Source organism: Leptinotarsa decemlineata, unplaced genomic scaffold (assembly GCF_025532065.1).
Source record: "Leptinotarsa decemlineata unplaced genomic scaffold, Ldec_3_MD MMD2_tig00026299_RagTag_RagTag, whole genome shotgun sequence".
In the NCBI taxonomy this organism is placed as follows: Eukaryota; Metazoa; Arthropoda; class Insecta; order Coleoptera; family Chrysomelidae; genus Leptinotarsa; species Leptinotarsa decemlineata.
Window position 1 is genome coordinate 1,373,084 of NW_027412676.1, and position 14,176 is coordinate 1,387,259.

Here is a 14,176-nt window from a genome sequence, read left to right on the forward strand (position 1 = left end):
AATTACCTTATAAAACTGTTGTGTCTTCTCTGGTAACTTTCTTGCATGTCTTAAAATCTTCTGTATATCAGATTGCAAACCTGCTTGTCTTATCCAAACAACCCCATTCTGAGAATAACTTCTTTTCTCGGTGGGTTTTACCGGGAAACCTCCTACTTGATCAGCAGAATAAAAATCAGAAGAACCCAAGTTGTTCAAATCGCCAAGCCAAGGTACCGCATCTGACCCAGGTGTCAATACAGTCATCATCAAATTTGATTTTTTTTTTGAGTCAGCCCAGGAGTATACGAAACCAAACCAGTTTTCTCCAATAGTCACTAGAGCGGCCATGTTTTCCACCCTCAGAGCTCCATGGAGAAGAACGCAGAAAGAGGGTGTTTTTCCCTCATCTGTTGGGTCATCATCTATTACATCAACATCAGATTTATGAGTGCTGTCCTGTTTGCTAGGAGGAGTTGAGGGTAAGATCAAATGTCGACTTACTGCCATTGGAGAGCCAATGTCCCCTACTGATATGAAGCCGCACACTTCGATGAGTTCTGATACATTATAGGTTTGACAATCGAAATCATTAACTTTGGTGTATGACTTGAAAAGAAATTTAAATATCATTAGTCTGGTGATATACTGATTTTATAGTAAATAAAATTGGGGAGAATGTATAGTCACAAAATGTAGATTTTGGGACAATGAATACTGAAATTTCAAATTTTTAGTATTTAGATATATGCGCTTACATGAAATAATCAAGTTGAGTTGAGTGTACCTCTTATTCAGCGGTTGTTCAACACGCGCAAAAATTTGCTTATTCATTCCTAATAACTAAGTATTTAACATTTTTAATAATAGTAACGGCTACATCCATCGATTTATTTTTAATAACCTTTAAAATCATATTGAAAATCCCATGATCTAACTAGGTAATTACTTACGACTTGCCGCCTACGACTTTAGACTTTCAAATTAATTAGAAAAATATTACTTCACATTAACTTCACTCAAAGTTCTTGGCCTTTGCTTCCAGATAGGCGCATTTAGCCAGCTCGACTCGGATGGATACAGCTTGGTCTGATTGTGAATCATGCTGTAATCCAAGACTTCTGTTTTCTTAATTAGATTTGGTGTTTACTGGTCCGTTATCTCTTCTCGTGCTAGATAAAGGATAAGCGACAGATAGTAATACAAACAAAGGTTAGAACGAAAATAGGAAAAGGAATGGATGAAGATCATAATTTGATTTTGTTCTGTTCTATAAATTTTATTAAAGTTTTAAGTATTGGAATATTCAGTTGTCTCAATATGGTTGTAATACTAAACGGAGTAGCAATTCCTTTGAGGATGAGTTCTTTATATAAATCCTTGTTATTAGTCTTATTGATCGGGCACTCGAAGAATATATGATTAAGTGTGTCTCGCATTCCACATTCACAATTAGGGTTATCTACAATTTTTAATCTGTATAAATGTTCTTTATTAGTACAATGACCAGTTTTCATTCTGATAATCGAGGTTATGTGCCTTCTATCCATGTATGGATATTTAAGATACCATGCATCCTTTGGATACTCTTCGTGAATCAGATGATACATTTTACCTTTTTGTTGGATATCTTGTTTCCATGATCTGTACAATTCCTCCTTTATCTTACTCTGAAAAATGGCATTAGACTATATTTGTCTGGTTTAATATTCAGTGGAATATTTAGCGTTGTGCCAAGTTTAGCCAATGAATCAGCTTTTTCATTACCATCAATTTTCGAGTGTCCAGGAACCCATGCAAGTTTGAAAATAACATTATTTATAGAGGACAGATAAATCATTTGCTTAGCTGTCATACTAATATAGTCACTCTTGGCAGAGATGAGATGTGATTTGATTCTATTTATTGCACTTAGGGAATCCGTTATTATTATATTTTTACTGATATTTTTTTCTAGGCATATCGTAATTCCTTTATGAATAGCAATGAGTTCGGCGTCACATATAGTTAGATGCTCGTGTAATCTGGCGGTGAATGATATGTCTCTTTGAGGAATTACGACTCCTATTCCTACCCTGTTTTGCATTTTAGATGCATCCGTGAACACAAGATTATATTCTGCATAGTTTTCTGAAAAATTATTGAATTTGATTCTGCATAACGGATCGTTTTTTTGTATGTTAGGGTGAATCTGTTGGATATTGTGAATATATACATCATATTCAAAGCTGAAGGCTGGGATAATTTCATTGGTGTATATTTGATTTCGGACTGGATATATGTATTCCAATGCACTGACCAAGTATGGGATTTCTCTATTCTTCCAGTATTCTTGTTTATTTTTACATATGTTACTTAATGATTCTAATAAATCTATAATAGGCGCGGTGTGATCGACTCTAATTAATACAAATTTTGTTGCTAACCATTTACGTCTAAACTCTAAACTTATTTCACCAGTTTCTGCCAGCAATGCATTAGTCGGGGTGGATTTCATGGTACCTGTAATTGCTCGCAAACCCTGATAAAATACTGTGTTAAGTTTGCTCAAGTTTTTCTTGGTACTGGTTCGGAAGAGGATGGATCCAAAATCAGGATGAGTTTTGACTAATCCATTAAGAGCCATTAGAAGGCATTTGGGATTGGCGCCCCACCACCCCCTACTGAAACATCGTATTACATTTATTCCTTGATTAGCGCATTTAATAATGTTAATAATATGTGTATCCCATTTGAGATTGTGTGTGATTGCTACCCCTAAATATTTACTTTCTTTTTTAACTGATATGTTGTTTGAATCAATGCTGATTGTGAGATTGTGGTTTACTTTTTTATTGTTAAAGAACCATATAGCGTCGCATTTATGAATGGCCATCTGTAACTGATGGTTGTCCATTCATTTTTTTATTTTTTCTAGTGTACAGTTAATTACGTTTTCCATTACTTTTATATTATTTCCTTTGACCAATAAAATTAAATCGTCCGCGTATGCAATGAGTTTACTACTGGAAGGAACAACATCATACAAGGATCTCAGATAAATGTTAAATAATACCGGACTTAAGGGAGATCCCTAGGGTAATCCCCTTGTTGTCAATCCAGAACCATGTAAATTATCTTCATTATCTAAGACATATGTCAGTCGATTATTAAATATTCTAAAAATTAGATTGGCCAAGTCGTCTTGTATTCCATAATGTATCAGATAACTATGCAATTTAGATAAGTTAATATTATCATATGCACCTTTTATATCTAGCAAAACTGCTACCGCCATCTGATTTTGCCCAAAAGCAGTATGTACGTATGTTACCAAGTATGCTACTGCGTCCATTATTCCTTGTCCTCTTCTGAATCCTGTCTGGAGGGGAGACAGAATCTGATTATGTTCAATATACCATTCTATTTTATTTTTAATCATCTTTTCTGAAAGTTTTAGTCCGCAAGCTTGGAGAGCTATAGGTCTGAAATTGTTAAAGTTATCCGCTTTCCTATTTTTTTTCAAAATTCCCAATATAATGTATTCCTTCCAGTCTTGAGGTAAACTGTGTCCTTTTAAGATTTGGTTGTATACTTCGAAAAGTTTGAATTTCATTATTTCTGGAAGTTTAAGAAACATGATATACGGAATATTATCCCGACCAGGAGCCGATTTCTTTCTTATCCTGAGACTGATATGTAATTCGTTAATCTGAAATGGTTTAGAATTTATTCATAAACCATCTCGTTAGAAAGTTCGAAATCTGGATTAATGCCGCAAACCATGATTTTTTTCTAGAATGGATCTTGAAATATTACTATCAGGTAATTTATTTGAGAAGGATGTAATTATTTTTTGATTCGAACATTTTTTAATGACACTTCATACATAGGAAATGTTCATCTCTCTATTTATTGAAGCACAAAATTTTTAAAATCCTAACTTTTTTTCTTTTTAAAAATCTTTTGGTTCTAGCTATGATCTGCTTAACAGAGATGTAATTTTCTAATGATGGAGTGTTTTTGAATATTCGTATAATTTTTTTTCTATCCTCTACTTGTCTGTAACAATCACTATCCCACCAAGGGCATACAGGATTTGTGCTCTTACTTATTTGTTTTATTTTTAGGAATACTTGAATCTGCAGCATTTTTCATAATGTCAATAATATCTTCATATGTATAATTATGACTATTATCAATTCTGTCCGACACATAATTATAATATTTTTCTCAGTTGGCTTTGCGATAAATTCTATTGTTTTTATTGTTCATGATTACATTTGCGTTTTCATATTCTCTGTAAGTACACATAGTGGGATAGTGATCACTGTTACCACAGTCTAGTAGTACTGTCCAGTCACACTTATTAGCAATATTGGCCGATACTATGGTTAAGTCTAGTGGGCTAGGAGAATGGGAGGGGTTAGTGACTCTGGTGGAGGACCCATCATTCAATATAACTAAATCGTTTTCCTCTAAAATTGACATCAATATATTACCGTTATAGTTACTATTATTGCTTTCTCACATGAAATGATGAGCATTCATGTCTCCCATCCATATTATTTTCCTGTCTACATTACCTATCATTCTGTTCAAAATATTTTCTGAAGGAATATTATTCGGAGTACAGTACAAATTTAGTATATGAATGTTTCCGGTTTGTATTACTAAAAACTGGTAGTTATCATTATTAGTTCCCTCATCAGAATTGATCACTTTATATTTATAACCCGATCTGGTAAGAATTGCTACCCCCCCATATCCATCATCTCTGTCTGCTCTAATTATATTGAAGGATTTAATAGTGAATGTGTACTCACGTTTCAGCCATGTTTCATTTAATATTATAATGTCAGGGTTGTAATCATTAATAATTTTGATTAAGTTATGTTTATTAGCATTCACACTTCTAACATTCCACTGAATGATCTTCAGATTTTCTAGAGTAACTATTGGAGCCAGATTGATAGATTTATCGCTCATGATTTGGGACATCCCAATCCCTATATGCTTTTAATTGATTTATTAGTTTAACTACTGTGTCTTGAATGTTAGGAGAAATTTCTGTAAATAGAGTCATAAATTGTTTTATAATGTCGTTGTCTGAGGAAGGGCTTATTCTGACATTTGATGAGCTGGCACCCGTTGGCCTGCAAAGTCTATCCTCATTTTCCTTATCACTACTTTTGTTGGTATTTATTTCAAAGTTATTGTTGATAAGTTATTTATTGAGATAATTCATCATTACCCCTTTTGTGGGTTGATGTATCATTCCGTTAGGATTTATTAAATTTTCATTTAAGGCTTCTCTGTCATAACCACTGGATTGATTATTGTGTCTTTTTTCCTTACTATTTGTTACGATTTGTGTGTATTTTCGTTTGTGTGTCTTCGTATTATCATGATAAACCTGTTGTCTTTGTCGTATATGAATATTCTCTTGAGAGATAGATGGTGTTGTCCTTAAGGGTGGAAAATTTTGAGTGGTTTGTATTATTCTGTCTGAATTATTATCTTTAGGTATAAGTTGAGTTGCTTCAAAAAATGATATATTATCAAAAGTCATCTTTTCTTTTATTAGTTTTTGTCTGTCGTATTCTTTACATTCTCTACTGTTAGACTTGTGGTTACCTTTACAGTGAAAACACTTAATTTGAGTGCAGTGATCGTAAATTTCGTCACTTTCATGAGTTTCTGAACAATTAAAACATTTACGTTTACCTCTACACTGTTTTTTAGTATGTCCAAATAAGAGGCAGGAAAAGCATTGAGTGACCGGAGCTACATATGGGGTTACTGGAAAAGTCATATAGCATAGATCAATTTTGGCAGGTAGGATTACCCCCTCAAACGTAACTAGAATAGTAGCAGTTGGTTTGTAATACACTTCTCCATCCTCCACTAGTCTCCTATTCATTCTTTTAACCTGTAGTACTTTGAATTGACTTTTAATCAAGTGTTTGATTTCATCTTCCGTTAAATGGTTGTGTATTCCCCTTACAATACCTTTACAAGTTATTTTATTAAATGGTATATATACTTTGTACCCTTTCTTTGTAAGATCATTATTGTTGATAAAATCATTTGCCTCAATTCTCCTATTGAATTCCACTCCAATTCTATTTCTGCCTCTATTAGTAATTTTGCTAATGAGATAAATTTAAATCAAAAATCTCTTTTGCCATCTTTAACTGATTAAGTCTTCCAATATAATTTCCTGACTCTTCCGTTGCTTCAATTATAACTGTGAAAGGTCCCAAGGAACCTTCTTTATAAAAAAGAATATCTTTTTCATGTTCTTGAGTTTTTGTTAAATTTGTATTTGAAGTTTTTTCAGTTAAAGAATGCAAATTTCTATTTTCTTGAATATTAAACATGTTTACGTTATCAGCAAGGGACTGAGAGTTGAAAATACTTTCTACCTCAAAGTCTTCACTATCTCCGTCATTATTCAAATTGGATATGTTTGTCTCTTCATCATCATTTTTTTTTGACACGGGAGGGAGTTTCCTCTCCCCCCGACTCTGAACTCATGTAATAATAAAGGTTAAATCAAATTACGTTTGAATTGATATATAAGAATGTGTGAATATGAGATGAATAAAAGAAAAGGTACTAGCACACCTGTTTGATCTTCGCTGCTTGCAGAGTCAATTTCTCTTCCAATTTGTGACGCTGAAACTTTTTCGACCAGTTCACTCAATGAAAGCCAGATCACGAATTACTTCACGTTATTCATCAGAATAAATGACTTAATAATGTTGCTAGCAACCTCGATAATTTTGTAGGGTATCAAATTGAACAAGTACCAATCATTTGATTGGAATAGTCAAAAAATCGTTTCAGAAACTTAAAACAACACTATTTCGAATTAGTGAATTGTAGATATCTCGATAATTTTTAATGTTTCATTAGACCTCCTTTGGAATTTTGCTCATATATATGGAGCTCCGCACATAAACATAATCTGAGACTGCTAGATAATATACAGAAAAGAGGTTATGCCTATTTTTCCGTAAATATTTTCACAGGAAGTGTTTGACTTAACCTGCTGAATTCCATCGAGACCAGTATAAGAACGTGGAAAATTACAGCTGTCCATCGCTTTGACGTTCAACTCAATACATCTCGAATGACACTTTCTACAAACTCTCAAAAAGCTTTTATTTAGGGAAGTTTTTTATAAAAGACGTCTTATGGTATCGTTTGGCACTATCGCGGACAACTTTCGAGATAAAGCCATAACGATTTCATGATTTATAGTGCTAGCTGTTGGGGTGTTTATCCCAATGGATGTTGAAGAACGTTTTGATGGGAAACGAATCGAAATCATTAGAATGCTACATCTCAATATTGGTTGTAACATTTTTCAACTAGGAAAGTTTTTACATAATTCTGCAGACGTTATGTAGTTTTTCATTCATTGAAATATCTATGATAATAAAAATTTTCGTGTAGGTATAATGAAAATAAAATTTTTTTTATTTCGAGTTTTTTTTAATCGATAATTTTTTTTTCAAATTAGGTACTTTCAAAACCAACGTTCTACTAATTCTTACGTTTATTTCGTCTTATATAACTTATGTAACTTGCTGCACATACTGTACTTAAAGGCAATATAATTTATAAACTTTTGAACTTTCTCTACGTTATATTTATGAACTTCGTATGTTGGTGACCAACCACATCTACAATATTCCGTAATATATCTTACCAATGCAAAGTACAATAATAATAATAATAATAATAATAATAACAATAGCTTTAAATAATTGATGTTGGTAAAGTCTTTTGTGGTCCTTCATACAAATCCTAACATTTTCATGGCTTTGCTAGATATCTGTTGATACTGAAGGTGAAAATCCACTTTGACATTTATCACTATTCTATGGATTTAACCGATTCTAATTGTTCGCCGCCTAATGATATATATGTTTTTTAAATGAATGTCATTGATGTTCTCAGGCGTTGCCCTGAACATATCCCTGAGATTGTATTGGACATCAACATAAAAAAGCCAACTGGGTAAAAATGTAAAAATTATGCAAAAAAGCCTTGTCCTTATCAGAGTCTATGCAAATTCGTTTTGTGGTGGACGCATTCCAAATTTTCATAATATGTGACATTGCACGAAATGAAAAATTATCATCTCAAATATAAATTCCCACCAAAATCAATGAATACCAAATAACTTTGAAATGTAAATTATTGATATGTGAAAAAGTAATTACCACTGGAGCTGGTGACAGTATAACTTTAGATTCCAAGTTACCGCATCTCAGTACACCTTTGAACATAACGTACATGTCCTCTGCAAGCTTTTGAAACAAGCTGGTAACATTACATTCATTCTGAAGATTGTCTGGCACCAAAATTGAACCGTCATATCCAGTAAGATCTATCAACCTCTGATACAGAGGTTTAGCTAAAACAGAGTAATATTGAAGGTATACATTTTTCTACAATGAAGTTAAGTTCATATGACCCACAACACTATTATTTATACCTTTGATAAAATTCAAATCTGATGAAGGAGTTATACACACTACATGCAACTTTCCTGGAAAAGAGAAAGGAATTGGAAAAGGTACTTTGCTTGAGCGTTGATTTATTGTTGACAAAGATTCCTTTAGGGATTTTGATCCAACGCCGGTACTTCCATCTGTCACCAAAATTATCTACAAGAAATTCTAAAAATTCGTGTCCTGATTCAGATATGACGCAACTTACTTGACAGGCTGTGTTGTTTCCCCATTCTCCCAAAACCATTTGGTTGACACCATGGAGGGCAGTTTCAATACAAGTTTTATCATAATCGTCTATATTTTTCAATTCTCCTTTTATCACATTGTAATCTCTGGTAAATGGACATCTCTCTTCATATAACGAAGAAAATGCGATCTGAAAATATCGTAAAATATTATTCAGTAAATATATAAAGGTATTTTGAAATTTTTGAATGAAATAAGTGACTATGTGAGCCGAAGGCAAGTATAGTAAATGTTCTACAAGTTAGTGTAATATGTGGTATACCACATTCGAAATATTTAATACCATTATCATACATTCACGATCAAGAATACGGTATAAATTCGCAGATATTGCATCCTGCCATTTAATTGGTTGTAATTGTATGGAACCATCAATAAAAACCATTATTATTCTCAAGAATATTGTACTTAATTTTTATTGAATCTTTAGCGAGGAACGCAATAGTCGAGTTACAGCGATACTCAATCGAGTTTATAACAAAAGTGCCTATATAATAATAACAGGTTACATATACTCAATTCATATTCAAAACTGACAGTTTTAAAATAATAGTGTATATTAAGTAAAATAAGCTATATTATCGAATGAAAGTATCTGTCCAGCTGACATAAAATTCTTTGGTAGGTACTATAAAACATTTTTGACAAAACATAAAGTTCTAAATTTGAAGTTATCATTTGTCTCCGGCAGCTTATTGCACATCCAAACATCTTCTGAGATGTGTCCTCTTAGAGTTACATTTAAATTACTTCGGGGTGTTTTTAAATAGTAGTAAAATCTTGATAAATAACTGAACTGAATGAGTGCTAATGCTTTTTATCCTTAAATATGTAACAAGATATTTCTAGAATATATACAGGCGAAAGAGAGGAGGTATTTTCAGTATAGCAAATAATAGTCTAAATGATTCTCTCTGATTTTTATTTACTTTTTTTGAGGACAAAACACAAGCACTACAGGAAAATCCTTAAGGCTCTCGAAGAGCGGTGACTGTGCGAAAGTAGCGATTTACATTAGATTTGAATCGCTGAAGATTAAATCCATTTGGGAAAACGTTTTCAGGAAGTTTATTCCATACAAACGCAGTTCTCCAAATGGAAAGGTTCTTAAATAGTGATGTTCAAGGTATACTGGGTTGAACCTCAACGATGTGCAGTCACAGTTTGTCACGTATTTCTTATATATACCGCTCTTGGTGGAATCAAACGTGCCAAGTCACTTGAACACCTTCCGTGAAAGTATCTATAGAAGAGAGACAAATACCCAATCTTTCTTCGATGATTGTATGATGTTCGCGTCTCCAATCAGGCGGATGGCTCTTTTCTGGATGGAATCCAGCAGCTTCTGGGTATGCTTAGGAGCGGAGCTCCATACATGAGAACAATACTTCAAAGAAGATCTGATCTGAGCTTTATAAAGCATCAAAAGTTGCTGAGGTGTGTACAGTTTTCTGGTTCGTAACAGTGTTCCAAGCTTTCGAGAATCAGCCTTTGCAATTCCAGCGACATGATTGTGCTAAGACATATTGGTGTCCATTTCAACCCCCAACAAACTTATCGAAGCAGAAAGCGGTTCGGAAACATTTATCTTTTTGGAGAAAACCGATGCCTGGATTTTCGTGGCATTGAATTGAAGCTGGTTAGTTTCACCCTGATTCAAAGTCACTTCTAGATCCTCATTAAGATATGCAACTTCCTACTGCCGGTGAAGATGTGCATACGCAGCCGATGTCTTGGAATCCAAATAGAATGACGAGACAAGTGTGATGTCGTCAGCAAAGCAATATATTGGATTCTTGTTTTTTTCCAATAAGTCGTTGTTATACAATAAAAAGAAGGTTGGAGACCGGGGAACACCAGCGTTGATAATAAAAGTATTCGAGAGATATCCATCGACGGTCACTTACAAGGAACGTTATTTCAGGAAGCTGGAGAGCCATACACGAAAATGATCCGACAAGTCATAGCATCAAAGTTTGGCCAGCAAACCCTCATGCCATACACGGTAAAAGGCCTTAGAAATATTAAGCGCAACAGCTCTTGGCTCTCCATGTTTCTCGATTGCGTTATTTCAAATATGGGTGACATACGACAGAAGGTCGCCTGTTGATTTTTGTTTCCTAATGCTATATTGATGATCGCTCAAAATGTTGAAGCCTTCCAAATATTCAAGGATATGGTGGTTTACGGCTTTCTCTATAATTTTTGATATCACGATAGCAAAGAAACTGGTCTATAGTTATTTGGAAGATTTTTCTTGCCCTTTTTGGGAATAGGCTGGACAGGAGCAATCTTCCAACAAGAAGGAAAAACCTCTTCCTTTTAAGACAGGTTGAAGAATTTGCAAAATACTGGTGCGAGTTAGTTTGTACATTTTCAAGTACTATATCGGCACTTGATCAGGACTAGAGCTGTTTCAAAATTCGCCTGACTAGACGTTGTCAAAAACAAATTTCCGGCATTGTGGATTCTAGTTTGGGAATAGTAGGTGGTGTCTTTCCCAGAAAATCGACTGTGGAGTGGGACGCAAATTGTTCAGCTAGTAGATTTGCTTTTTCTATAGTTGTTATTACAATTTAACCATCCGCTTGTGTTAGTAGTCGAATTGTGGATTTTGTGAAGGTCTTATTAACAGCTTTAGCTACCGGCCAGAAGGATTTAGTCCCGTTGGGATTGGCAAGCAGTTTATCCCTAATTCTCTGATTGTGAAGTTCTGTGCTTTCATTTATTCTAAGTTTGCAGCTGTTGCGAGCATCAACAAACCTAGTTCGGTTTTTGGCACTGGGATTTTTGCATCACTGCCGGTAGGCAAGATTTTTGGAGGCGACAGCTTGCTCGCCTTTTTTGTTGAACCAAGGTTTGTCGTTAGAAGTTTGTTTCATTGAAAAAGGAATATATGCATCCATGAAATATGGACACCTGTGGTTTCAAAAGAGCAAATCATAAATCAATGAAATCAGAATGAGAAGCACCAATTTTCTGTTTATAAAAACAATATTGCGCTCATAATTGAAAAAAAAGTTGATTATGATTGCCAGAACACGAAACGTCGGATTGTAAATCTGAACATGAAAACGTGTAGCTGAAAAAAAAAGTATCAATGGAAATGTGTTTTTGGTTTTGAGCTATGTTATCAAAGTTTCAAAACAGTATTTTGTTAAGCACAAAAAACACAACTTTGCCCCAATTTAAGCTTCGACGTATGTCCTGTAGTTTAGGATATAACAATGGTGGGAGTCAAATTTGAATTACCCTGTATATTATATTATTGGCACATACAGAACTCTATATAGTGATTTTGGTTCTTTCATTAACAAGGTAGAACAATTACTTTATGAAATGAATAACAAAGAGAATACTTTTATTATCTGTAGTGACATAAATATTAACTTTCTCATTATGAACGGACTGACCCATTACTTGATGAAAATCAATAACACCAAGGAAGCTACGTATAACTTATAGTGAAAATCAGAGAATAAACTCTATTGATTAGTTTTTTAAATATGGATTTTCATCAAGTATCGGCCAGTTCTATTCATTTATGGAATAAGTCCAGTTAGCTCCCAAAGACGATTGTGGATACTAACAATCGAAACGTCGTGAAGTCACTTGGCTTGGAATCTTTTAATTTTCATTTCTTGTTAATAATTTTAAATTTTCATCTCGTGTTAATAGTTCAATTTTTTTATTGCTGCTTGTCATTTATTTCATTGTAATTTCAGGTTTTTGCTTAATATAATTGTTATTTTTCAGTTAATCTTTTGAATTTTTTATAGATTCTTTCAGGGGTTTCGAATCAATTTACCTATACCATATTAGACAATGGAAGTCCGAACTAATGAAACATTTAAAACTTATCACGATAAGATTAACTTGACGTAACGCAGTAAGCCATTACGCATCGCGTCTACTGTAAGACGAAGGGGGAAGATCCGCAAAGGTAGAGGGGCGCCATCGTCGAGAACGCGATCCGAACGCGGGAAGACACTTGAGGGCCGTCGTTGACGGTTGTGTTAGTTTTGCGAATTTCTTTATAGGTAACATAATTTGATCCTCGAAGCTATTCATTACTTAGGTGCAGTTGGCATATTTTTTTAGTTACTGTATTTTTGAAGTAAATATAGGTATAAATTATTTGCTATTGTACGCTTTCATATCAACGTACAGCCAAAGCTACTGAACCTAGAATCTTGATTTATGCAAGGATATTATTTCTACTACGTAAATAAGCACCAAGAATGAGAATCAGGAATTTCCACTCCTCAAGGGGAAAAATAGGTGTTCAAATATTGTATAGAATTTCGTCAGTTTTAAAGTCGGAAACTTAAAGTTTTGTGTTAATAAAAAAATATTGTATTCGTTTAAAATGATGGTCTGTCACGAAACTTAATGTGACAAACCAAATTATACGCGTGCGAAGCCGCCAGCAACAACTAGTTATATCATATTCATTAAATGATACCACGAGTATTTTCAAAGACAAAACAAATTATCAATTTGAAAAGAAATGGACTCCCCAAAAACTCTTTCTGAATACATTACACAGGTCAACAGTGTTTTTGTCACATGAACTTTGTGATGTGTTTTGATTACGTTGGCCTACCCTCATTATAAATATATAATAATTTTGTTTCAATCACATCCAGTTTTTTTGTGACAGCTATATATTCATTTCTGATCTAATATCAACTACCCTGTTCACAGACTCACGGTAACTGAAAATAGCCCACAATACATGTGAATTAGACTATTCAATAAATTACCAGATGGAACAAAAGCATTGGTCAGCATCAATAAATTCAAAAGAGAAATAAAAAAGGTACTCATACATCTGGAACCTTATAATATTGCGGAGTATTTTAATCATAATTTTTAAAATTATCTTTATTTATGCATCTTATATTTCTATTTACGCAAGATTATTATGTCTTGTAACCTTCAGTGACGTTATTTCATTATATGTTGTCATTATATGTTTATTGTATTGATGATATATTCTGAAATAAAGATGATTATTATTATTATTAATATACCTACGTCATTTAGGCGGATGTATAACTATTGCATCAGCTAACATACAGCTAACATTTTATTTTCGTTAGGTACATCGCAAATATGCAACGAAAAGGTTCTACTAACCCTGACAGTTTTGTTATGTGTGTGAAGAATCAGCTTTTACATCCCAGCGTACAAATTTCACCCCATTAATTGAACAGTGCTTTTAAGAATATTTTGGATTTACTGTGCAGCATCAAGATACATTCTTATAAAGGATAAGAGCTCTGAAGGAGAACTAAATGACCAGGAAAAAATCGCCTGGAAATGTTTTGTGAGTGTTGTCCAAAATTTCCTAGGAAATCATAAAGCGGAAAACACAAAGACTCAATAGAGGAATTTATAATGTCAGATAAAGCTTCGGTGTGTAATGTGTCCTGAAA

The 14,176-nt window shown here is 33.6% G+C and overlaps 1 protein-coding gene and 1 long non-coding RNA gene across 2 annotated transcripts in view; both read right to left on the reverse strand.

Moving 5' to 3' along the window:
- IntS14 (integrator complex subunit 14) overlaps positions 1-14,176 on the reverse strand; it is a 30,103-nt gene that overhangs the window by 3,713 nt on the left and 12,214 nt on the right. The window contains exons 2-5 of the mRNA XM_074180669.1: positions 8,695-8,865; positions 8,471-8,642; positions 8,196-8,389; positions 7-588 (exon numbers count right to left, since the gene is read on the reverse strand). Coding sequence (XP_074036770.1) covers positions 7-588; positions 8,196-8,389; positions 8,471-8,642; positions 8,695-8,865 — 1,119 coding nt within the window. The remainder of the gene's footprint in view (positions 1-6; positions 589-8,195; positions 8,390-8,470; positions 8,643-8,694; positions 8,866-14,176) is intronic.
- On the reverse strand, positions 761-8,182 carry LOC141484946 (uncharacterized). The gene is made up of 2 exons (XR_012466895.1): positions 6,589-8,182; positions 761-1,151 (listed from the first exon to the last, which is right to left on the reverse strand). It is a non-coding gene; the product is annotated as an uncharacterized lncRNA (long non-coding RNA).